At 42.6% G+C, this 23,994-nt stretch overlaps 3 protein-coding genes across 3 annotated transcripts; 1 reads left to right on the top strand and 2 right to left on the bottom strand.

Moving 5' to 3' along the window:
- Positions 1-1,567: 1,567 nt before the first annotated feature.
- Positions 1,568-11,627, top strand: LOC109481333 (cystine/glutamate transporter-like). The gene is made up of 10 exons (XM_019783865.1): positions 1,568-2,054; positions 3,262-3,387; positions 3,670-3,769; positions 4,178-4,222; positions 4,492-4,615; positions 8,281-8,384; positions 8,964-9,060; positions 9,629-9,778; positions 10,785-10,959; positions 11,488-11,627. Exons 1-10 carry the CDS (start codon positions 1,568-1,570, stop codon positions 11,625-11,627), a joined length of 1,548 nt encoding a protein of 515 aa, XP_019639424.1.
- Positions 5,497-8,128, bottom strand: LOC109481430 (kelch repeat and BTB domain-containing protein 12-like). The gene is made up of 3 exons (XM_019784006.1): positions 7,433-8,128; positions 6,708-6,905; positions 5,497-6,573 (listed from the first exon to the last, which is right to left on the bottom strand). The coding sequence occupies exons 1-3, from the start codon at positions 8,086-8,088 to the stop codon at positions 5,649-5,651; spliced, it is 1,779 nt and encodes a 592-aa protein (XP_019639565.1). The 5' UTR covers positions 8,089-8,128; the 3' UTR covers positions 5,497-5,648.
- A 934-nt stretch (positions 11,628-12,561) lies between the features above and the next one.
- LOC109481435 (cytochrome P450 3A41-like) lies at positions 12,562-23,911 on the bottom strand. Its single transcript, XM_019784012.1, has 14 exons — positions 23,653-23,911; positions 22,643-22,739; positions 21,734-21,792; positions 20,920-21,016; positions 20,454-20,576; positions 18,928-19,016; positions 18,412-18,560; positions 17,791-17,924; positions 16,797-16,893; positions 16,189-16,349; positions 15,525-15,613; positions 14,871-15,008; positions 13,987-14,149; positions 12,562-13,036 (listed from the first exon to the last, which is right to left on the bottom strand). The coding sequence occupies exons 1-14, from the start codon at positions 23,721-23,723 to the stop codon at positions 12,953-12,955; spliced, it is 1,551 nt and encodes a 516-aa protein (XP_019639571.1). The 5' UTR covers positions 23,724-23,911; the 3' UTR covers positions 12,562-12,952.
- Positions 23,912-23,994: the final 83 nt, after the last annotated feature.

The raw sequence follows: 23,994 nt of genomic DNA, 5'->3' as shown, positions 1-23,994 counted from the left end.
AGCTAGCCTGTATACTGTCCTTTGCAAGAGTCTGGCGCCCAGGCTAGCCCTGGAGCTGAGGAGCTGGCCTGTTTACTGGCCTTTGCAACAATCTAGCACTCAGGCTAGCTCTAGAGCCGAGAAGGTATCCTGTATACTGGCCCTGGCACCCAGGCTAGCCCTGCAGCTGAGAAGCTAGCCTGTATACTGGCCTTTCCAACAATCTGGCACCCTGGCTTCCCCCTTTTGAATAGCGAAATGGGCATGTATGTCGCGCAGGCCTTTCAGTACCTGCCATTCCGTAACAGGTCTAGAATATATTAACTCTATTAAATGCCCTTAAAATGAACCCCCAATCTTTACCCCCACGCCCCTTGCCGGATGTCAGTGGCCCCCTTTGCACGCGAAGGCTAATATTTGATAGCTGTTCACTTATAAGTGTGTATTTTGTGTTCACAATTGCAAACACAACACACCACCTGACGCGGGAGTTGGCTCACTCCAGGTAAACTTTGTCAGCGTTACTAGTACTTTTTTGTTTACAGCTTTAAACTGGGATCTAGACTGTTGTCAGGGCCAACGCAGGTCAGCTTTTCGGCACCAGGTTTGCGGTTACATAACCCCAATTGCAAGGTAACACGCAACCCCCTGGAAGGCTTGGATTCAAGCAGGCAAAATCAGCGAGTGAGTTGAGTTGACTAGGCGAAGAGTGAAGCTTGCTACGCCGCCGAGGGAACACGGTCTTAAGCTCTGGAAGAGATTGGTGACTAGGGTAACTCCACCACTTGGAGGGCATTGAATTCAAGCAGGCAAAATCACCGGGTGAGTTTAGTTGGCAAGGCGACGGTTGAAGCTTGCAGTGCCGAGGAACACAGTCTTAAGCCCTGGGAGAGATTGGTGACTAGGGTCACTCCACTCTTTGGAAGGCATTGAATTCAAGCAGGCAAGATCAGCGAGTGAGTTGAGTTTGTTAGGCGGAGTTTGAAGCTTGCAGCACCGAGGGAACAGTCTTAAGCTCTGGAAGAGATTGGTGACTAGGGTCACTCCACCCCTTGGAAGGCATTGAATTCACGCAGGCAAAATCAGCGAGTGAGTTGAGTTGTTTAGGCGAAGGTTGAGGCTTGCTACGCCAAGGGAACACAGTCTTTAAAGCCCTGGAGAGAGATTGGTGACTAGGGTCACTCCACCCCTTGGAAGGCATTGACTTCAAGCAGGCAAAATCAGCGAGTGAGTCTATTCGGTTAGACGGAGGTTGAAGCTTGCTACACCGAAGGGAACACGGTCTTAAGCCCTGAGAGAAATTGGCGACTAGGGTAACTCCACCCCCTAGAAGTACCCCAAGGAAACTCGCCCAATCCCCCCTGGAAGGCATTCTAGTGGGCAAAATCACCGAGTGAGTTGAGTTGGCTAGACGAAGAGTGAAGCTTGCAGTACCGAGAGAATACAGTGTTAAGCCCTGGAAGAAATACGTGACTAGGGTAACTCTGAAGCTTGCAGTACCAAGCTGGAACAGTCTTAAACCTTGGGAGATTGGTGACTACTATAAAGGGTAGCTCGTTGTCTTGTCTACAGTCAGAATTTCTTCACAATGGCGACCAAGGAAAGCGTTACAGCCGCGAAAGACGCTCCGGGCACCGACAAAGATTCGTCGGGTGGGGAAGTCGTGAAGCTAAAAAGGCGCATCAACCTCTTCAATGGGGTAACGATCCTCGTTGGGACCATCATCGGGTCGGGTATATTCGTCTCACCGAAGGGAGTCTTACAGAACTGCGGTGGGTCCGTCGGGGTAGCCATGATCGTTTGGACTCTCTGTGGCGTGCTCTCCGCATTCGGCGCTCTCAGTTTCGTCGAGCTTGGCACCTCCATAACCAAATCCGGCGGTGACTACGCGTACCTTTACGAAGCGTTCGGTCCTATACCGGCGTTTTTGAGACTGTGGACCCAGTTTGTGTTGATTCGCCCGGCTGTGATGGCTGTGTTGTCCTTGACGGCTGGGAGGTATATTCTACAGCCGTTCTTTCTGGACTGTGAGACGCCGGAGTCGGCCATTAAACTGCTGGCTGCAACAGCAATACGTAAGTTGTATCATATTTTATCATATTATATAGTTGTATTATATTTTATTATGTTATTTTATAATATATTATATTATATACAACCTTTTGGGGTATTGTAACAGATGCGTTAGATGTCTCGAACATACACACACACACACACACACACACACACACACACACACACACACACACACACACACACACACACACTCACTCACTCACGAACACACAGACACACGCACACAGACACACGCACACACACACACACACACACTCACTCACTCACGAACACACACACACACACACACACACACACACACAAACGCGCACACACACACACACACAGAGGCACACATAGACATACAGTTACACAAACTAGTTTTGGTGTGTTTTTGCTGTGTCATGCTCCTCTACGTACCATGATTTAGGATACAGACGAGTTATTTCCAATTTAATGTTTACACACAAGACTCGTGTGTTGGCTTAGCGTGGTTGGTCCTAACCTTATCGCCTGGTAAACGTACCATATGTGTCAACAACTCTATAGCAAACACTACGGCTGTGTGCCAACCTGGGCCGAAATGTCTTAAATGCCAAGAAAGACAAAGAGGAGTGGGCGGGGTTGATAAAGGTGGTCTGTGAGAAGGAAAGTCGACCTGGTGGCTTATAATCGGACGGTATTATCCTTCATTTTGCGGAAACATGTTCACGTACAAAATATCAGAAAGATCTATCCACAGTTTCTCGAGTTGTCCTGTCAACAAACCAGCACACGACAAAGACAAACATATTAACCTTTTTGGCGAAGGTAATAAAGTGTTTTTGAGATAAAGGACAACACCGGATCTTGGTTCAATTCACGCTTAAGAGCAGAATAAACAGTTCTTGTTAAGCGCAGTATAACGTAACGTTTGCGCGCATTGCATCAGAATTTTCCAAGTTCGAGGGAGGAACCGTTGTTGGTCAAGAGAGCCTAGTACAAACCTGGAAATGTTCATGCTTACATTTTTAACTATATGCTGTTAAGTTTATATTACAAGGACACACACACGTACACACACACACACACACACCGTCTCTCTCTCTCTCTCTCTCTTAAAAACACACAAAACAAGCACAACAAATATTCCCTTAGAGCTAAGTAGAAACAGATTGCAAGTCACATCGTGTACTTGACCCCACTGCGAGGTTAACACATACAACCTTGACCCTGAATTCCCCCCAGTTCTACTGACGTTCGTGAACTGCTACAGCGTGAAAGTGTCCACGTGGATCCAGGACGTGTTCGCTGTGGGGAAAGTGCTGGGACTGGGGGTCATCATAGTCGCTGGAATCGTACAACTCGCCAACGGTAAGAGTATATTTATGTTTACCGAAGGAAAACATATTGTTTTTGCTCTGTTTCTTCTTCTCCAAACAATGAAGCCAATGACCTGAACCAAACGTCTGTCACCATGGTAACTAGTGTTGGAGCACATCATGTTGCAATTTTACAGCAGGAGGGATTTCGACTTCTGTCAGACCACGTATATGAATGTGTTTGAGTGAGAATTAACAGAGCAGACCATACGTAAAGGTAAACATTATGCTTTTGCTTTGCAAATGTTACATTTCTAGTTATCTTCCAATTTAGGTGCCACCGAAAACTTCCAGAACACTTTTGAGGGGAAGACGATTACACCAGAGGGAATCCCTCTCGCCTTTTACTCCGGACTTTTTGCCTTTTCCGGCTGGTAAGAATCTACTCATATTCATCCTGTTAATTCTTTTTCGCAGAAGGGAAATATATAGTGTTTGCTCAGGTTCGTCTTCTTCTCCAAACAAGAAAGGTCAATGACCTTGACCAGCTGGCTGTCACCATGGTAACTGGTATTGTAACAAACACCTTGTGGTGTTGGATTACATGATGTAGCAAGTATTAGAGGGCTGGTCAGCACATATATATGAATGTATTTATTTAAGTACGAATAAACAGAGCAGTAGTTTGTTGGGCTAGAACATGTGAAGGTTAACAATATGCAATTGCTTTGCAAATGTTACCTTTCTAGTTGTATATGATATCTCAACCTCACTCTAAGAAGCAACTGCTATAAGAAACTGTTACCATCTTGTCATATGTCGTGCCTCCTGTCTTTCTTCAGGTTCTATTTGAATACACTGACAGAAGAGGTGCAGAATCCAAAAAGGTACATAGTTTATGTGTACAGATCTACAACTATTTCCTCGTATCAAACCTCCCAATAGGAATTTTTGAAGTCGAAGGAAAGTTGGTGTTACACAGCAAGAAAATAGCTAGCTTTTATTTTTAACGTTAAAGATCATTTCCGGCAGCGATATAACCCGATTCCTCTCGATCACATTTCAGAAAAAACGTTTGAAGATTGTTTGACACCACTTCAAAACACCTCAAGGTTCAGGATTGTTTGAAACAATCTCATTTTCTTTCAAATTCTAGAAACCTCCCCCTGGCTATCCTAATCGGAGTGGCGGTTGTCATGGTGATATACCTGCTGACGAACATCGCCTACTTCACCACAATGACCGCCCAGGAGGTCCTGGAGTCAGACGCAGTAGCGGTGGTAAGATATTCATTCATTTGTATTAAAATTTAGATTTTGCAGCAAATTGAAACTGTAATTTGCAACACAAAGAATTGGACTTACCCAAATTTTCGACTGTATTTGGCAAAGAATGAGCACTACCCCGCTTCCGTGACGTGAACTTTTAAGATAGGGTCACCAGTTGTGTGAAAGACGGAATTTCTAGCTTGAATGTAGCCTCTACCTGGCTTCGGGAGGTGGCTGGAAAGAGTAGAAATCGGCCAAATCGAGAGATAACATGCCGAGTTCTCTCTACTGGACCAACTCCCCGGCATGTTAGCTCTCTATTTGACCGATTTCTACTCTTTCCAGACGCCTCCCGAAGCCTGGTTGAGGCTAGCATGAATGTTCAAATGATCTTTTTTTACATGAAAAAACTTTACAGCTAGTATCGATATTCACCAGTATTGTTATAAAAAGTATGTACATTGTCAAGAAGATGTGACAGAACTTTGAGTAAATATGAGTGTACATTAATTTTGGTAGTGTGGTATGAGGTTGCAAAGTAAGCTTTATAGTGATGTATAATTCAAGGTGATTGACTTAGTATCAACTGTGCTATGATCTATCAATATTCAATGCCCATACATATGGTGAATGCAAGAATAGATACTAGTACTAATAATACAATGCATGGAATAATTGGAAACATATCTTAAAGAATGTGTGGTCTGGTAAGCCGTATTTGTATATCTGGTCACTTTGAGAAGCATACATCACTTTTCAGTAAAAGTCATTGCTAGTTTGTGTGCAAAAACATGTATCCAACGTGGGGCATTCAACAAGAACTGGAAACTGTGCAACATAGAGAGATCCTTAAAGTCTTGCACCAAAAGCACACTGAATAAGTGTAACAGATCTGGAGAGACTACTTTTCACTCCTGAACACAGTGCCTATTCTCTAATTCATGGAAATGAATTATAAAACCAACTCAAAGAAGTCATAAAAGTCTCAATGATGGCATTCTAGCATGTTCCCACACTTTCTTTGATGGGTTGTGCACTACCAAAACTATTCACTTGGTCCCTCTGGGTTTTCTGCATCCCGTGTGTCTGCATGGCTGGTGTTCATCAGATATGGTAGGTACATACGAGCCACGGCGTTCATATCATTGTACACACACTCCCGATCAAAAGGCAGTCCACACGACACACTCCACACACCTTCATGCCTGTCATACACGAACACCTGTTGCCTTGGCATGTCTATGTCTAAGTAGTCATCATTTGCATAATCGAGCATTGCATGCAGCGTGTTTTGGAGTACGAAGAAAGCCCCATCTACAATGTTTGGACTATCGTGCTCCTCAAGCCCTGGGTTTGGATGCTCAGACCAGCTGTCTGCTTCTGTGTCGTACACCAACATCTTGTCGCAGTACTCCGGATTCATCCAGAAAATCTCTGTCCCCATGGCAACTGCTGAACCGGCGTCAAGTTCTACTTCAGGGCCGTAGTCTGAAAGGGCTTTCCTAGTCCACCGGTCTTCCACTGGGTCATACCAATGCATTTCTGTACGTTCGAAGAGGTAGATGCGCTGATTGCAGGACAATGCAAAGATGAAGGCAAACTGCGAATCACTAGGTTGAGGTGTTGAACAGTTGTGCCACTCATTTGTGTGTTGGTTGTATTTCTTAAATACCACCACTCGATCAAATGGATACACCATAAGGTAAAAAAGATCATGTCCTTCGATTTCCATAAGGTAGTCATTTGGAATTCCAACTCTTAGTTCTCTAGGTCCTTCGGACACGGTCGACTTTTGTTCCCATTTGTCTTCAGCATGGTTGTATTTACACAGATGGATGTGTGAATCTGCAGCTAACACATAGATCTCATTATCACAAGTAACCACACCCCTGTATGGATATACTGCTAGGTCGTAGTCACACCTGATGTACTTCCCCTCTCCTGGGTTCATCCACAGCATCTTTTTACTGCTGTAAAAGGCAAGATGCATCCAAACATCAGGTCATACAATGTTGGTTCTTGGGTTTAGGAAGATAATGCTGAAGAGAAATTCAAACATGAAAACAGAGTCAAAGAAGAAGAACAAGTATAGTATTTTACATACTTCTCATCATCACATAATAGAACCATTTCCGTTGTCATCCCATGCCTTGGCTTCCGGTTGGAGTGTACCACATTCCTGATGACCTCAGAACTCCCAGGATCCTCCCTGACCAGGGGATGTTCCAAGATGGCTGCCGTGTCGTCAGAGGTCAGCAGGTTGAAGCGGATGTGAGAGAGGATGCTGGGTAGGTGCTGGAGTCTGTAGGGTGGAAGAGTTTTCTATTTTTACACTATATCACACTCGAATCCAACTCGAATCCTTCTTCAAGAAGCGAACAGAAGGATCAACAAGAGGGCACAGTTGTAAACTGGAGGTCCCTTTGGCAAAGGGAAGAGTTAGACGACAGTCATTTAGCGTCCAGGTCGTTAGGGATTGGAACAGTCTACCACAGGCCATAATTGACTCAGAGTCAGTAAATGAGTTCAAGACGAACCTAGACAAATACTGGGAGAGCATAATTTTAAAGTATAACACTGAGTGAAGTCGAGATCGGGATCACCACAGGATTACCTCTCATCCCGAAGACGGTATCAAGGTATCACTGCAGAAATTGCTGGGATGCTTTTCATACGTCATGAATCATGTACTATTAAAACTGGACAAAACCAATGCCTGCTGGAATATCATCAATTAAGTCAGGCTTCTTCAGTCATAGAATGTATTCATACATTTTCAGACTAATCAGACAAGTCAAAGAAGCCTGTAAACATAAGACTGCTGCCCACCTGTCCTCCCTGCTGTGCTGCACCCATCTCACCACAGCCTCCCACACTCTTGTCTCCTCTTTAACATCCAGCTTATCCTGGCTGATGATCTCAGTCAGCTGATCCACACTCAGGCTGCAGAACTCCTCACTGGAGGAAACCTCCACAAAATGCTGACATATATACTGTAGACATGAGTTCAGAACAACATTCATGCTGAAGACATCAGCAAACTTGTACATGTCCACACAGGTGGAGCGCTCCACGTTCATGGCCATGTAGCTGCTGCAGGTGTCTCTCACATAGTCCAGCTGCAGGAGGTCGGCTGCCTGGTACAGGTGCTGCACTCTGTCCAGGGACACGTGGAGGGTTCCCGAGTAGATGTAACTCAGGATCTCCGCAAACATGTCTGCATCCAGACCCTGTAAAACGACCGTGTTCTGCCGACTTTCCGCCATGTCGCTTGTAAACATGACTCGGAAGTAGGGGATGGCCGCGGACAGAACAAGCCGATGGCAGGGAAACCGCCGGCCCTCGACTTCAAGGACGACATCCTGTAGTTCCCCTTCCTTCTGTAAGTCACCCACAGCTCCAAGAAACCCGTGCTGATAGCTCTCGTCTTGGTAGGAACGAGGACGAACTGAGCTGGCGTGCGTTTCTTGGTCTGCGGCGGCCATGTTGATGATGATGATGGTGCTGTACCTCCCAAAGGGAACTGTGTGTACTTTGAACTTTATTCATCACCTTCGCATCGGTGGCGAAAGGACGGTACTTTTTGTGCCTAAGCCTACATGAACCTTTCAAACACGGAGCAAAATAGTGGCATCAAGAAGGACACGAAGTAAAAATGTTTTTTCTTTTCCATTCAGACATTCGCCCAGCGTGTTCTCGGAGTCATGGCATGGGTGGTGCCGGTGGCAGTCGCTGTGTCCTGTTTCGGCTCGACTAACGGCATTTTCCTGTCTGCATCGAGGTATGTACTTGTTTATTGTCTGTTTGCTCTTAAAAACAAGTCAACATGTAGTAAATATCATGAGAATGCGATAGCGTTCGATACGGGTGTTCTGGCCGTGTGATAACTAGCGACATCACACACGGACTTCCAAATGTTCGATAGAATGATGCGAACACGTTTCGAAAATTCGAATATCGGATTCGGGTAGCGAGTGACAGGTTTCCAGACTGCAGTTTCTGTATGTTCTGACAGAGGGCGCCTAACAGCAAGGGTGCGAAGTCTGCCATCTCTGATTGCCCTGTTGTTTTCAGGGTGACGTTTGTAGGAGCCCGTGACGGTTTATTAATACCTGCCCGACCTGCTCGCCATGATACACGTCTCTCTGTCTAACTGCAGTTTCTGTATGTTCTGCCAGAGGGCGTGACTGCCTTGTTGTTTTCAGGGTCACGTTTGTGGGAGCCCGCGACGGCTACCTCCCCGACCTGCTCGCATGATACACGGCTCTCTGTATAACTGCAGTTTCTGTATGTTCTGACAGAGGGCGCCCAACAGCAAGGGTGCGAAGTCTGCCATCTCTGATTGCCCTGTTGTTTTCAGGGTGACGTTTGTAGGAGCCCGTGACGGGTACCTCCCCGACCTGCTCGCCATGATACATGTCTCTCTGCTCACGCCTCTGCCTGCTGTTGCGCTGCTGGTAAGTTAGAGCTAAGGGTTTTTAATTAGTCTCCAAGGAGAGAGATCTAGAAAGAGATCTAAGGAGAGATCTAGAGAGAGATCTAGAGAGCGAGAGAGATCTAGAGATCTAGAGAGATCTAGAGAGATCTAGAGAGATCTAGAGAGAGATCTAGAGAGATCTACATGTAGAGAGATCTAGAGAGATCTAGGGAAAGATCTATAGCGAGGTCTAGAGAGAGAGATCTAGAGAGAAATCTAAAGAGAGATCTAGAGAGAGATCTAGAGAGAGAGATCTAGAGAGAGAAAGGTCTAGAGATAGATCTAGAGAGAGATATCTAGAGAGAGAGAGATCTAGGGAGAGAGATCTAGGAGAGATCTAGGGAGAGATCTAGAGAGAGAGATCTAGAGAGAGACCTAGAGAAAGAATCTAGAGAGATCTAGAGAGAGATCTAGAGAGAGAGAGAGAGATATCTAGAGGGAGAGAGAGGGAGAGACAGACAGACAGACAGAGAGAGAAAGAGAGAATACCACGCTCCTCTAAAGTTGAAGCAACACATCCAGATCTAAAGTCTCTCGTTTTCTCACAGTGTCCCATCGCTCTCCTGATGCTGACCAGCAATGACGTGTACCGGCTGATTAACTTCCTCAGCGCTGTCCGCTGGCTGTTCATCGGGCTGGCCACCGCCACCGTACCGTACCTGCGCTGGAGAAGGCCAGATATGCACCGCCCCTTCAAGGTAAGTACTAACTTATAGAACAGTTAGTAATGATATGATTCATTGTTATCTATAGCTATCAATATTGGAATGTACAAGTAATGTTCAGCACCAAGGACCAATGTTTAACTGTGTGTGTGTGTATGGTGTTCAGCACCAACTACAGGCATGTTTAACTGTGTGTGTGTGTGTGTGTGTGTGTGTGTGTGTGTGTGGTGTTCAGCACCAAGGACAGGCATGTTTAACTGTGTGTGTTTGCCTGTGTGTGGATGGTGTTCAGCACCAAGGACAGGTGTGTTTACCTGTGTGTGGATGGTGTTCAGCACCAAGGACAGGTATGTTTACCTGTGTGTGGATGGTGTTCAGCACCAAGGACAGGTATGTTAACCTGTGTGTGGATGGTGTTCAGCACCAGGGACAGGCATGTTTGCCTGTGTGTGGATGGTGTTCAGCACCAAGGACAGGTGTGTTTGACTGTGTGTGGATGGTGTTCAGCACCAAGGACAGGCATGTTTACCTGTGTGTGGATGGTGTTCAGCACCAGGGACAGGCATGTTTGCCTGTGTGTGGATGGTGTTCAGCACCAGGGACAGGCATGTTTGCCTGTGTGTGGATGGTGTTCAGCACCAAGGACAGGTGTGTTTGCCTGTGTGTGGATGGTGTTCAGTACCAAGGACAGGTGTGTTTGCCTGTGTGTGGATGGTGTTCAGTACCAAGGACAGGTGTGTTTGCCTGTGTGTGGATGGTGTTCAGCACTAAAGACACGCATGTTTGCCTCTTTGTGGATGGTGTTCAGCCGAGCTAAACAGCCATTATCACTCACTGCAAACTCTTGTCTGAGGGATAGTTGCAAGTAAATAAGAACTGAACTTTTGATAACGTCGTAACAGTGATAACAATATATCATAACAAGACCCGAAAACCAACTCCAAAACCGAGTTAGAATCCCTTCTTGGAGACAGAGGTAACGAAGGATCCTGCTTTTTCTGGAAAGGAAGTTTGATGTTCAAAACTTTCTTCCCACCAGGTTCCACTAGTGCTGCCGATCATCTTCACGTTGGTGTGCGCAGTGGTGGTGGCCATGTCCCTGTACTCTGCCCCGGTGGATGTCGGGATAGGTCTCGCGCTAACGCTGACGGGAGTTCCGGTGTACGTCCTGGCGGTGTGGAAGAACAAGCCGGACTGGTTGAGACAATTCACAGGTGATGATTTGGTGTTACATGTTGCAAACTCGATAAACCTATGGCAAACAATTCTAGAACTAGAAAGTACAATGTTCACCTTCACACCAATTTAGTCTTCACATCGATTTAGTAGACAAACTACTGCTCTGTTCATTATGTTTACCTTCACAGAAGGAAAACATTTTGTTTCTCCTTTCGTTCCAAACAAATAAAGTCAATGACCTGGACCAGAGGTCTGTCACCATGGTAACTGGTGTTGTAGCAGACACCCTGTGGTGTTGGGTTACATTATGAAGCAAAACTGAGCTGGAGACTAAGGTGGTGACCAAACCGTCTTGCCACCTGCTACATAATGTAATCCAACACCACAGGGTGTCTGCCTCTGAACCAGTTACCATGGTGACAAACATCTGGCCCAGGTCATTGACCTTATTTTCTTGGAATGGAAGAAGAGGAAAAAACAATAGGTCATTAGCCCTTAATTAACAATTATAATTAATCATCAGAACCACTTGTTGATTGTTTCTTGTTTGTTTTTTCTTACAGATTCAGCTACACGGGTGTTACAGAGTATACTACTTGTGGTGCCCCAAGAAGCACCAGCTTCTACCCCAAAGACACAAGAAATCTCCAAGGCTCCAGCAGAAGAACTAAAAGACGCTGCCAGTGTCTCCACGTATCTGTAGAAAAAAAACCCGCCGAGATGGCAGACTTCACCTAGCCTCTACCAGGCTTCGGGAGGCGGCTGGAAAGAGTACAAATCGGCCAAATAGAGATAGATAGCATGCCAGGGGAGTTGGTCTGCTGGAGAGTACAGTTTGCCGCTCCCAAAGCCTGTCGTGGGTGGCTACGATCAAACGGTATAAAAGTAATCCCCTCATTGTTCGGGAGAGGCAAACTGTACTCTCTAGCAGACAAACTCCCCTGGCATGTTATCTCTCTCTATTTGGTCGATTTCTACTCTTTCCAGCCGCCTCCCAAAGCCTGGTAGAGGCTAGACTTCACCCCCTCACCCATACTGTGGCCTTTCCGCTATCACAGACCAAAACACTAGCACTGAGGGTGTATAGAGAAACTGCATTGCATAATATATATTAGTAGATGAGAAACGCACAGCCGAATGCATCTTTTTCTTTATTTCTTTTTAGTCATCTACATAGGTTATTATGACTAAGCCTATATTAGATCACTGTTAAAACTTAATGTAAACCACCACCTTAAAATGTGATAATAGCTTTGATCAATATCATTGCAGATTCTGACTTAAAAAAGCACTTAGCACCAAGATAGATAAGGAGAAACATAAACCATTAATATGTATATAATGAGTATGTACTAAACATCAAGTTATATATATATCTTATTATCATTATGTTTTATGAGTGATTGTCAATATCTGACCTGTACTTAGCCTACTTGAGCAAAAATGCACAATAAAGGTCTTCGTTCATACATATTCATTCATATTATATCAAAAACTGCTCCATTTAATGCTATATATGCTATAGATTCTTAATTTGTGAAGTCAGCTGCAATTCCGAGGCTGTGTCCACAATAATACACAGCACTTAAGCACATATATAGTATTAGCAAAATTAAGATTTAAAAATAATGGTCCCGATCAAAAGTAATTGTGCATAGCTTATCACTGTCACAGTGTTACAAATTAGAATCTCTTAATAGATAATCAGAAAAGCTGATTGAAAAGATTGGCTTCCAGAAAAAAAGACATGTAACACCCAAGCCACCCCATAGAGAGTGGTAACCACTAGCTATATCACTCACATACTAACTAGTCCCAAGCCTTGTCTCCACCAGACTACTTGGCAGGCTGAATAAATAGAGGGTCCAGCTTGACCCTCTACCAACTCCCCTGGTCAGCTACATTCTTCTTAGGCCGATTTCTACTATTTATTCAGCCTGCAAAGGAGTCTGGTGGATACTATCCTAAGCCAGCCCATGGAAACTGGTAACCAGGCTTAAAGCCTTTTGGTGTGGAATGATACTGAGACTAATCCTGCAGCAGCTCTGCCCTCAGCTTAATCCCATTCTCCGGGGTGGGGAACTGCTTCTTCTTCTGGATCACCAACGGGATCTGCAGGGAGAAAACACATCAAAGTTAACATGAAATTGGAGATTTCAGACTTTCAGGACTGTATTGGGTAATTTATGCATATTTAGGAGCTGTAACATTACTGACATGTATGACCAGAGGGATATACCTGACTGAATAACATAAGTGTGTGTGAGTGTGTGTTTGTGTGTGAGTGTGTGTGCGAGTGAGTGAGTTAGTGAGAGAGAGTTATTGTATGAAGTAACTTCTTCCATGATTGCACCACCAGTCAACTTTTCAACATCCAAGGAGGCTCAATCCAAGTTCCTGACAGTGAGAGATTGAGTAATAGTCTCAGGGAGGAGGCCCAATAAGCCCTGACAGACTACAGTGTAACATAAGCTGAAGAACGTACAGAAATAAATGAATAAAAGAAAACGTACGTCAGTATCAGGTCCGGTGACGATGCGGTACTTCATCAGGATCTTGGCCAGTCCAACCTTCAGCTCCATCAGGGCCAGTCTCATCCCGATGCAGTTATTTCTACTCCTCTAGTACTTTCTGTTTAATTTCTTTACGTACAGTTACTTTGTTTAATTGCTTGAAAACCACAAAGGAAGAGGAAAGAGACAAAGAAGCAAAAGAAGGATGGAGGGAACAAAGAAAGAAAGAAAGAAAGAAAAAGAAAGAAAGAGAGGGCTAGAGAGTATGCCCTGACAGCAATGATGGCTCCAGAAAATGAGCAGTAGAGAGCTATATCAGGCCATTCAAAGCACTAGCCACAGGTGCAAAAAAGAAAGAACTGAAGAACGTACGTCAGTATCAGGTCCGGTGACGATGCGATACTTCATCAGGATCTTCGCCAGTCCAACCTTCAGCTCCATCAGGGCCATCAGTTATTTGTACTCCACTATTACTCTCAGTTTAATTTCTTTAAGTTATGTTTATGTTATGTTTATGCTTGAATTGCGTGAAAACGAATGAAAACTTACATCAGTATCAGGTCCAGTGACGATGCGGTACTTCATCAGGATCTTGGCGAGTCCCACCTTCAGCTCCATCAGGGCCAGTCTCATCCCAATACAGTTCCTCGGTCCGGCTCCGAACGGGAGCCAATCAAACGGGTCCCTCTTCTCCTTCTCCTCCTTAGTGAACCTACAGTGGTGTACAAATCCGTCCCAAATCATCACTGGGTTCCAGCATTATCAATAGAAAGCTTTAAACAACTCCTACAGTTAGATGTACTAAGATTGGGTGTAACAGGTCATTCAATGTAATGTAGCCAGCTGCCGCCGCGCCACGTGCCTCCAAAGCTGGTGTGTTATGCTGAAGGGCAGTTCTATTGGCTGTACAGATAAAGATACAGAAACGGCAGCCAATCATACCGGTCCCTCCTCTCCTTCTCCTCCTTCGTGAGCCTACAGACTGGTGTACAAAGTACAGTGGGATTGTTCCTCAAGCTAGCTTTTGCCTATGTGTACAGCAGTCCTAGACACTCAAATTGTTGGTGCATAGGAAAACTAGAGTGTAGACGTGAATACATCTATTGGAGAAATTGGTACAAAGCAGCCTGGTTACCAAACCTATTACAGCTCCCGAGTCCTACATGTACATTCTCTATTGAGAGGATGTAGGACTTGGGATCAAGCTAAAATAGGTTTGGCAAACAGGCTAAAAAAGCAGAAATTGAACAGAATTCATCTGAGTTGGTAAAATACGTTCTATGAGAAACTAAGAATAAAACTGTTCTCTGACTCAACTAATAACTCCAATGTCCAGTTGTATTTTCCATATAATAAGAAAATATTGCATTTTTTTGGTGCCATAAGCACACACACACACACTCACACACACACACACACCGTATCACGCATACCTCTCTGGGATGAACTTCTTTGGTTCCGGCCAGCGTTTTGGGTCGTAATGGATCCCGAGAATAGGAATCATCACGTTGAAGCCCTTTGGGATAGTCAGCCATTTCATCTTCACCTCATCATTGGTCACACGCACAATACTGGAAATACAGTTTTTGATATCAAAAGAAAAGAAACTGAAGATCTCGAGCTTAACACTTCCACTAGTTGTGACAGAGAATTCGAAGACAAATGCTATGTATAGTATTTACAGGTATATTGTATCAGGGAAGTAGCTCTTTCCACAAATAGTTGACCAGGGATTAATGTACAATGTACATTTACATTACAAAAGCTATTCATTCATTTATTTCATCATGACAAAACTGGGTAGCCGATCAACTTACAAAAGTTGATTGTCAAGCCCAGCATATACGGAACAAAAAATGTTTTGTGTTATGTGAAGACAATATCTAGTTGTACAAAGATCTGTCGCATAAAACAAATATTAAAATCATTCTCAGAAATTCTTAGCCATTCCAAGGTCCAAAAAGTCATGATTAGAAAAACACAGAATGATCTTTGTGTACTAGTAGGCTGATGAATTTCTGCTGGATTTGGAAGAAATGTCTGGTTGTTTGAGGTATTAGAGTGTAGACAGAGGAATTTCTTGTCACCTTGCAGCAGGAGCGTACATTCGGAGGGTCTCACTGATGCACATGTCCAGGTACGGCATCTTGTGGACAGCCTCATAGTCAACCAGGTCCTGCAGAACAGTCACTATATTAGCCAATAAAACTTCTTTCATGTCATTAATTTTTTATTTATTTTACCAGCAAATCACTGTGACTTTAGACCAGATATGATATTGATCCTAATTCCAAGATTGTAGTTTATGGTAGGGCATTCAGCCCTTAACAGCAAAAGTGCTAAAGGTGCATGTGCCAGTCTATTGCAGTTGGGGTGGGTTCTCTTTGGGGCTGCAGGAGCTCTTCCCCGCCCGCCTCAGCTAGGTTCCCTGGTAGGTTATCGTTGTGCAAAACTTCTACAGGCGTAACACTCCTACCGGGCAGTCTGTTGAGCTGGGCAGGGGGAAAATATTAGAGCCCCGAAGACTGTCCTAACCATGATAGACTGGATACCAGTCTGCACTGTAAGGCATACCCTGTCCTCCATGACTTGTTGGACCTCCTGCCTTGCCTTGTCCTGTACCTCCGGGTGCAGAGCCAGGTTGTACAGCGTGAAGGCCATGACGTCATAGCTTTAGGTTTAACTTTCTAGATCATTGCTGAGGCTTATAGTAGACCCTAACTGTAAGAAACTGTAAGACTGTGGACATACCCTGTCCTCCATGACTTGGCAGACTTCTTCCCTGGCCCTGTCCTGTACCTCCGGGTGTAAGGCCAGGTTGTACAGCGTGAATGCCATGGTGGTGGCCGTGGTCTCATAGCCCGCGATGAAAAACAGGAAGCCATTCGCAACAACGTCATCCCTGCTGAGAGCTGGAATCAGAATCAACACGCATGTTTGTGTGGGAACCACTGATTCTGAAACAACTACCGTACAAGCCAGTAGAAAAGCCTCCTAGCTCCCAGCTTTAAACCCAATGCATCAATCACTGGGCCAAAATGTCCAGACCCATTGGTGCTTGAACCGCAGTGTTACACTAGATCGATGTGATTGTTTGGCATTATCAGTAAACGGCTTTAGATGTAACACACTAGCTTCGTACAGTAAGTACAAGCTACATAAGATTGGACTGCAAGGTTTGAACCACTCACAGAGAGATCAGTGTGTATCAGTGAGATCAGTGCTAAAAGTATGTGATAGGATTGAGTCAACTTACTACATTAAAAGAACGACCATAAAATTAACTTTGAAAATCCAGAATTGCGTGAAAAGCCTTTGATGGAGGATTAAAATGGAAACTATGAGATGTTCAGACGTACGTTTCTTCACTCCTTGCACCTGAATCCCTTCTGCCTTGTTGTCATCGTCTTCATCTTTGTGAGCGTTCATCATCAGTTGCATGAAGTCCACACGTCCCTTCAAAGATAAGAACACATGGTTTGAAACTTGAAACTTATTCAAATTGCCAATAGCGGTGGGCCCAAGAGTATTCACACATATACATATAACTATATACAATACTCAATGCAGTCACTACACAATATCAAAAACATACATTTGTACACATCATAACAGTTAATAAGAGTACAATTATTTAAAAACAAACAATCTGATTGCACAAGTGCTACTGATGGAAATGTTTGTAGAGACCTGATTCTTAAAGGACCTCAATGGCTGTGTGGACTGCACAGCAAGTGGAAGGCCATTCCTGGTTTAACCTTTAGCATTCTACTTTAGCCATTTGGTACCAAATTTGTGTTGGTTATGGGGCTAGGCAGCAAGGAGAAGGTTAATATCAACCATGCTTTCAGCACTAGGGACAGGGACATTAACCTTCAGCCTTTGTCCCATTACTTGTACATTTTGTACCTGACTTTTTGAGCTGGACCTTTAATTCTGCTTGTCAATCTTCCCCACACACATACTGTCAACCTACTATGTCCAAAAAGCTACCCAAAACAATACTTCCATACTGGGAGGTCTACTACTGGTATGGTATTACTTTCCATTTCTTTGCTTCTTTACAATTTACATGTATATATTATATACAACCAAAAGCTTATACAGACACACTGTAATTAATCTCAGATCATACGGTGGCAAGGCAGTATCCATTGGCCAGAGGAGTGTCCATCATATATATTAGCCACCGAATGGACACTCCTTTGGCCAATGGATACTGCCTTGCCACCGTATGATCTGCTTGGAGATTACTTATAATTAGCTTTTGGCCATGAATTTGCAAAGTACAAAAATCTACATCGCATAGTTGAGATCACATATTGAGACATCTAACAGATTGAGGTAACCTACTTGTGCTCCACCTTCAGTTTTCCTCATCCCCATGACCTGGTCAACCACGTTGTAGAAGAACTCAGCGACATTTTTGTTCAGGAAACCGTAGTTGAACCTCTCCAAAATGGGCTTCATGATGCCGGGGAACATAACTGCAGAGAAAAACAGTGAGAAATTCAATATATATCATGTAGTATCTTAGATTTTTTCATGACATGTTTTAATTTGGAACCAACACCTACAATATTTTTGGTGAATAATAGTCTGTTTTGTTTTATTTGGTTGTCAAGAAACTGTATAATTATTATTAAAATTTTGGGTCTTTAGTCAACAACTAGTGGCTTCTTTTACATCTCACAATTTGGTGGCTGTCTGTCACCTTGTTCAGGGTAACAATGACTGGTTCTGATTTGTACTGCTGCTTAAGGTGATGTTTTTTATGTTGTAGTTGCATCACACCTGCATTTGTAGCTGCAGTATGAATCAGAACCAGTCATTCTAGAAGGTGAGAGACGGTCACCAAAATGTCAGATCTGAAAACCGATTGGTTGTTGAATAATAAGTCATTTTTATACATTATACTATCAACATTTTATTTCAAAGAATAATATCACACATATATATCAAGCGTAAACTCACAGAAGAGCCAGAACAATGGATCCTTAAACACGGTGGCAAACGGCTCCCTCGTGTATCGGACGAAAGGATCCTCCGGGTTCCGCTGAGAATCCACCTCCAGACCAAATGCGGTGCGGGCAATGGTGTCTGTGGTGAATCCTGCAGTCAAACTGGAATCACGGAATTATTATTATTATCATTATTGACATGTACTCTTCTGAAAAGGGTTCCTAGGATGGGATGTTAAGTCGTAAACATAAAAACAAATTTAGGTGCATATATAAGAGAAAAATTTTAGTGCAAAAGTTAGCATAAACTGAGATAGAAAATCTAATTTCAACACTTGACTTTTAAGTCCCTGTGTTCAGAGATTGAATCTAAAATCATTTTTCCTAATACAACAAAAGGTCTACCGAATTAGACTATTTTTTCCTAATACTTGAATGTCAACAATTTTTGCTAAATTCTACATTGCACAAGCAATAAGGGGTGTAGTAATGTTAATTTTTTAAATATAAGAATAAAGACGAAACTCACTCCTTGGTGTCAAAGGACTCTTCCTTCTCAGCGAACTTGCCGATATTTTCTACCAGCATGTTGGCACAGGTGTTCATGGCTTCTGCCATCTGTGGAAATAAACTTAGTTGTACATTACACTTGTACAATGTACAAAATATGGCATCCATTACTAGTAAGTGTTAATTGCAAACATGATACAATATGAGACTAATATACCTCACAAATGTGTTAAGTTACTGTAATGGGATGAGAATATGCTTTTACAGTCAATGGTCAAATTTCAGTCATTCTGGCATTTCTTGAAATATTGTCCTATATGCATGGTTGTCACATGCCATATTGTAATACTATATATATATGTATTGAATGTGCTTTCTGAATCCATGATATAATCCTAGTATGGATTGAGATACACTTGTATCTTTAGAGATACATATAGATTTGATTTGCAATAAGATTCATAAGAACATAGGCATCATTAGAAAAATAAAGACCCTCCTCCCACGAAGAATATTTATAACATTATACTACAGTCTAATATATCCGTATCTATCATACTGCAATTTCATTTGGGCGAGCACTTACACAACTTCAATTAAACCACTCTATCAACTGCAAAAACACTTTGTTAGAATTGCAGCTAACACACACTTCACAGCACACTCAGCAGCTCTGTTTCGTGAACTAAAAATCATAAATGTATATGACTTAAACAAATTACAAATAGCCATTTTTGTTCATAAAATCGTTCATAATACCAATAGTTTACCAGATCAATTCAACACTTTTTTTACATTCAACTCAGACATTCACCAGCACAATACGAGACAACATAACCATTTAAGGCCGATCAAGACTAAATCTACACAAAAACAATTCTCAATAGCGTATAGAGGCCCCATCGTCTGGAATAAGTTAAGCCAACTGTTACAAAACTGCCAGTCAACTCCTGTATTTAAAAAACTTCTTAAAAACTTTTTCCTACAAAATCCCAGTACATCCACAATCTGATTTGTTTGTTTTCCTTGTTATTGTTAATATTTTGTTTTAAGCGTTAATTCTTATGTTAATTATTTAATCAGTTTAATCTGTAACATCTACCTGAATAACAGGTATAAGACTTTTGTTTAATTTCGTTTTAGTTAGTTTATACACCTCAGTTATTATTTCTGTGTCTTGATTTTGTTTAATTACTCATTGTTTAATTATTTCATTGTTTAATTTTGATGTTTAATTTAAATATGTTTTGTCATAAGTTATCTTTGCTTGGGGTAGGCCTCTAGAAAAACCACCCAGGTTTCTGGCCTACCCCGCACATTCTTTGATTATTATTATTTGATTGTGTAATTGTTTTTAATATACGTGCAAATGGTAAATAAACAAATAAATAAATAAACAAGAGTAACAGATGCAGGGCTCAAATTTAAAGCAACTTTTCTGTCCATCAAACTAGCATGTATGTCTTGAAAAAATTAGCTTCAAAACAGCATCTTGAGACTATACTTAAATTAAAGTAAGATGTCTTAAGTTAAAGACACAGTCACCTGTTTGAGTTTGCCTCCACTAAATGCAGGACTGACAGTACTCCTCATGTTCTTCCACTCATCGTCGACCAGAGCAGTCATCATGCGACACTGTGGCTTCACTTCCAGGTTCAGCCTCTCAGGCTACAGGAGGAACACAGTTAGCAGTAAATACTGGATGAAGAATTAAATGTGCAAAGATTGGGTGTAACAGATCGTTTGGTATAATATTGTGCCTGCGAAGCTGGTGTGTTACCACAAAGGGCGGTCATACCAGCTATACAGATACAGAAGCTGGTGTGTTACGCCGAAGGGCGGTTATACCGGCTATACAGATACAGAAGCTGGTGTGTTACGCTGAAGGGCAGTTATACCGGCTATACAGATACAGAAGCTGGTGTGTTACGCTGAAGGGCGGTTATACCGGCTATACAGATACAGATATACAGATGTACATGTCATGTATTGAAATCAAAGATGTACTCACGGCTCGGTTGATAAACTTGGGAAACTGCTTGACGAAGACTTCTCTCACCATTTCAGGGTCTGAGATTATGACATACGGGTTCATTCCCAGGTAGACTCTACATGTGCAACAAAGTGGATGGAGTTGAGCTAAAAAAAAAGGTCTCCCGTGCTCTATTCTTTATGTCCGCTGGTAATGCTGTGTGTTTGACCTTCCCACACACTTTCTCATATATGCTGAGTGCTTTTTAAAGCAGAGCGAGAAAGCAGTGTGTACCATTTTTAAAGTCTTTGGTATGACCTGGCCGGGGTTTGAACTCATGACCTCCTGGTTACAAAGTTAAACTCACTGACATCTTTATTGATACAACAAAAGTACAGCAACTTTCGTAAGGTCTAAACTGTCTAATACATTACTATGCATACAAACAATTGGATACAAATGAATTAACCAACGTACAAGTACATATATATGAATAAATCAACATGTTGAGTTTCAAGTATCAATTATGATAGTACTACTGTAGTCTAGTTCTAATGTCTATAAACATTCTTTGGTATATCTACCTATTAGTATGTGTATTGGTCTAATTCTAGTTAACAAAGTGCAAGTATTGCTTAATTGGAAACATAACTAACATGAAATTGGAGATTTCTCAAACTTCTTGGAAGTACATGTGTACTTCAATGAAGTTAACTTTGATGCACTTTTTTTGTTTGTTAGGCTAGCTAGGCCATGTGAAGGTAATATGCATTTTTTTGCTTTGCAAATTTACCTTAAATTTAAGTTAAAAGTTTTTTTTGTATTATGTGTAAACAATTGTTTATAAACCTACCCATATACAGTGCCCCACTTCTCGATTCTTTCAACCTGCGCATCAGGATTCCACATTCCCTGTAAAGAGAAGATGCCGAGATTTTAGAAAAGAAAACAGTTTGGGTTTTTACAATTCTTTGCAATTGGCAGAGTTTTTCTATAAAGTGTTGAAATTTGCAACAAATAACTGACATCTACTGTATGTACAAATAGAACTTAGCCTCTACCAGGCTTTGGGAGGCGGCTGGAAGAGTAGAAATTGGTTGAATAGAGAGATAACATGCCAGGGGTGTTGGTCTGCTAGAGAGTACAGTTTGACATGCACGTGCACACACTGTATTCTCTAGTGGACATGCATGTTAATAGATTCTCTCTATTTGGCCAATTTCTACTCTTTCCAGCTGCCTCCTGAAGCCTGGAAGAGGTTTATTGAGGAAAAACTCTAACTGCTCACCTCTAACAGCTATTCTTCCAGGAAAGACAATTCCATGGCTAAGACAATTGAGCAGTTTAAAGCTGGGGTAGCCAGCCATTATGGCTTGAGTTGTACCCAGCTGTAGGAATGTGGCCAACCCCTAGCCGCGGCGACTGTTGCAGGGCTTCTCTTGCTTACAGGGCTACTGTAAAAGACTGCAAGCAAGAGAAGCCCTGCAATAGTCGCAGCGGCTAGCCAACCCCCAGCCATGACTTCTGTATATAGTCAGTGCACTTGTTTTTGTTCTTGTTTTTTTTTGTTGTTTTTTTACCACCACCACCAGTCACGCTGGGAAAGGACCACTCCCCTATTAGCACTTAAGGCCCCGCGAGGGGTGTTACTTAATAGTATTGTATAGAATAGAAAAAATATAATAGAATAGAATAGAAAGAGTACATAAAACATAATACATGTTATACATATAGTTGCATAGACAGGCTAGCTAGAACTTACATTTTTCATCATGTCCAGCATGTTTCCCACGGCTGGCAGTGGCTTTGGGTGTGGAACTCCCATCTTCTTTAACACCTGATGGGGCCGTATGCAGTACCTGTACAGACATGGTCACAAACATTTCATGGATGCATCAACGTAACCTGCATCAGCTACATATAGCGGCATTAGAAGCAGAACTCCAGTCAGTGAAAGTGTAAATGATCCAGTTTTATCTCACTGAAGAGCTAATCTTCCAATGTTACAAGACAGCTGAAGTCTATATGACACAGTCAATTATTTGATAATATTTATCTATTGGTTTTGCTGTAGCATTGCAAAGGGCTAGCCCTGCTAACAGGGACAAGATTTGCATATGGTTGTCCCACTTTGCTTGTCAACATCATGCCTATGAATAGACCTGACTCTTACCAAGCTGACCTTTGTCCTACTTTGCATACTGCTGATGCTACAGGTAAATTAAACAAGACCTGGATAAAACAAACAGGTTCTTTACTGTAAACGACATTTAATAAATACCAGCACTGTTGTGTAGTTTTGGCTTCTTTCTTGCCCAACTCTCATTTCACTTTGTCCCTAAAAAGGTGTACAAATTATATTGTCGGGGATGCCTTGAACACTTAACATTACTTGACATGGATAGCTGAAACGCCTCTTTAAATTTAACATTTTAAAATTAATATTTATTCCATTTTTCTATAACAGTTAACAGTTATAGTGGTCTTTGGTGGCTAAATTTTGTCACTGAGCTAAAACATTGGTAGTGGCTCAGTCGCTAAACAGCTAAAGCAAGAAGAAGTTTAACTTGCTTAGGTGGTCTTTTGGGTAGCAAAGTGGCCTTCAGCTCGAGGTCAGGGTTGTTGACTCAATTCAAGTCAAAATCCAAAGGTTCTGAGTTGGAACCTTGAACAGGTGATATTATATCACCACATCACTTTTATGTCAATCCTTCCACAAATGTAGTAAGCTTCATGAATGAATGAGTGACAGAAATGGCAGAGTTTACTTACACGTAGAAGAGTACAGGTAACAAGGCCAGCAGAATCCATGTTAGCGGAATGGGGAGGACGTCCAACTCCATTCTTGATCACTCGCTAGTGGCCAGCTGCTCGAATAATACGCAGAGGGACCTAAAAATGAGTCGAGTCGAACCTTAGGCCAGATAGGAAGCGTAGAATTGCAGTTTAGGCCGCTCTTTTATACGATATCTTCCATCTATTGATAGAATGACGGCATATGCCTTACGCGGTTAGATCACCTGTTTACTCTGCAAGTTTACAGGCTGGTAAACTCACCTGTGACCTTTGACTCTTGGCCTAAAGGTGAACGACCGGCAGGGCGAATAAAAGCTC

Source organism: Branchiostoma belcheri, unplaced genomic scaffold, assembly GCF_001625305.1.
Source record: "Branchiostoma belcheri isolate BF01 breed outbred unplaced genomic scaffold, Haploidv18h27 scaffold55, whole genome shotgun sequence".
In the NCBI taxonomy this organism is placed as follows: Eukaryota; Metazoa; Chordata; class Leptocardii; order Amphioxiformes; family Branchiostomatidae; genus Branchiostoma; species Branchiostoma belcheri.
The sequence above is the reverse complement of the archived record's forward strand: the minus strand, read 5'-3'. Positions and strand labels throughout refer to the sequence as shown.

Excerpts from the sequence above, each read along its gene's own strand:
- LOC109481333 (XM_019783865.1), top strand. The coding sequence starts at position 1,568 with ATGGCGACCAAGGAAAGCGTTACAGCCGCGAAAGACGCTCCGGGCACC. Across the intron at positions 2,055-3,261 it reads GCTGGCTGCAACAGCAATAC|TTCTACTGACGTTCGTGAAC; the intron begins GTAAGTTGTATC and ends AATTCCCCCCAG. Across the intron at positions 4,616-8,280 it reads AGTCAGACGCAGTAGCGGTG|ACATTCGCCCAGCGTGTTCT; the intron begins GTAAGATATTCA and ends TTTTCCATTCAG.
- LOC109481430 (XM_019784006.1), bottom strand. The coding sequence starts at position 8,088 with ATGGCCGCCGCAGACCAAGAAACGCACGCCAGCTCAGTTCGTCCTCGT. Across the intron at positions 6,906-7,432 it reads CAGCACAGCAGGGAGGACAG|ACTCCAGCACCTACCCAGCA; the intron begins GTGGGCAGCAGT and ends TCCACCCTACAG. Across the intron at positions 6,574-6,707 it reads CTATTATGTGATGATGAGAA|CAGTAAAAAGATGCTGTGGA; the intron begins GTATGTAAAATA and ends TGCCTTTTACAG.
- LOC109481435 (XM_019784012.1), bottom strand. The coding sequence starts at position 23,723 with ATGGAGTTGGACGTCCTCCCCATTCCGCTAACATGGATTCTGCTGGCC. Across the intron at positions 19,017-20,453 it reads GTGGAGGCAAACTCAAACAG|ATGGCAGAAGCCATGAACAC; the intron begins GTGACTGTGTCT and ends TTATTTCCACAG. Across the intron at positions 16,350-16,796 it reads GGTGCAAGGAGTGAAGAAAC|CTCTCAGCAGGGATGACGTT; the intron begins GTACGTCTGAAC and ends TTCTGATTCCAG.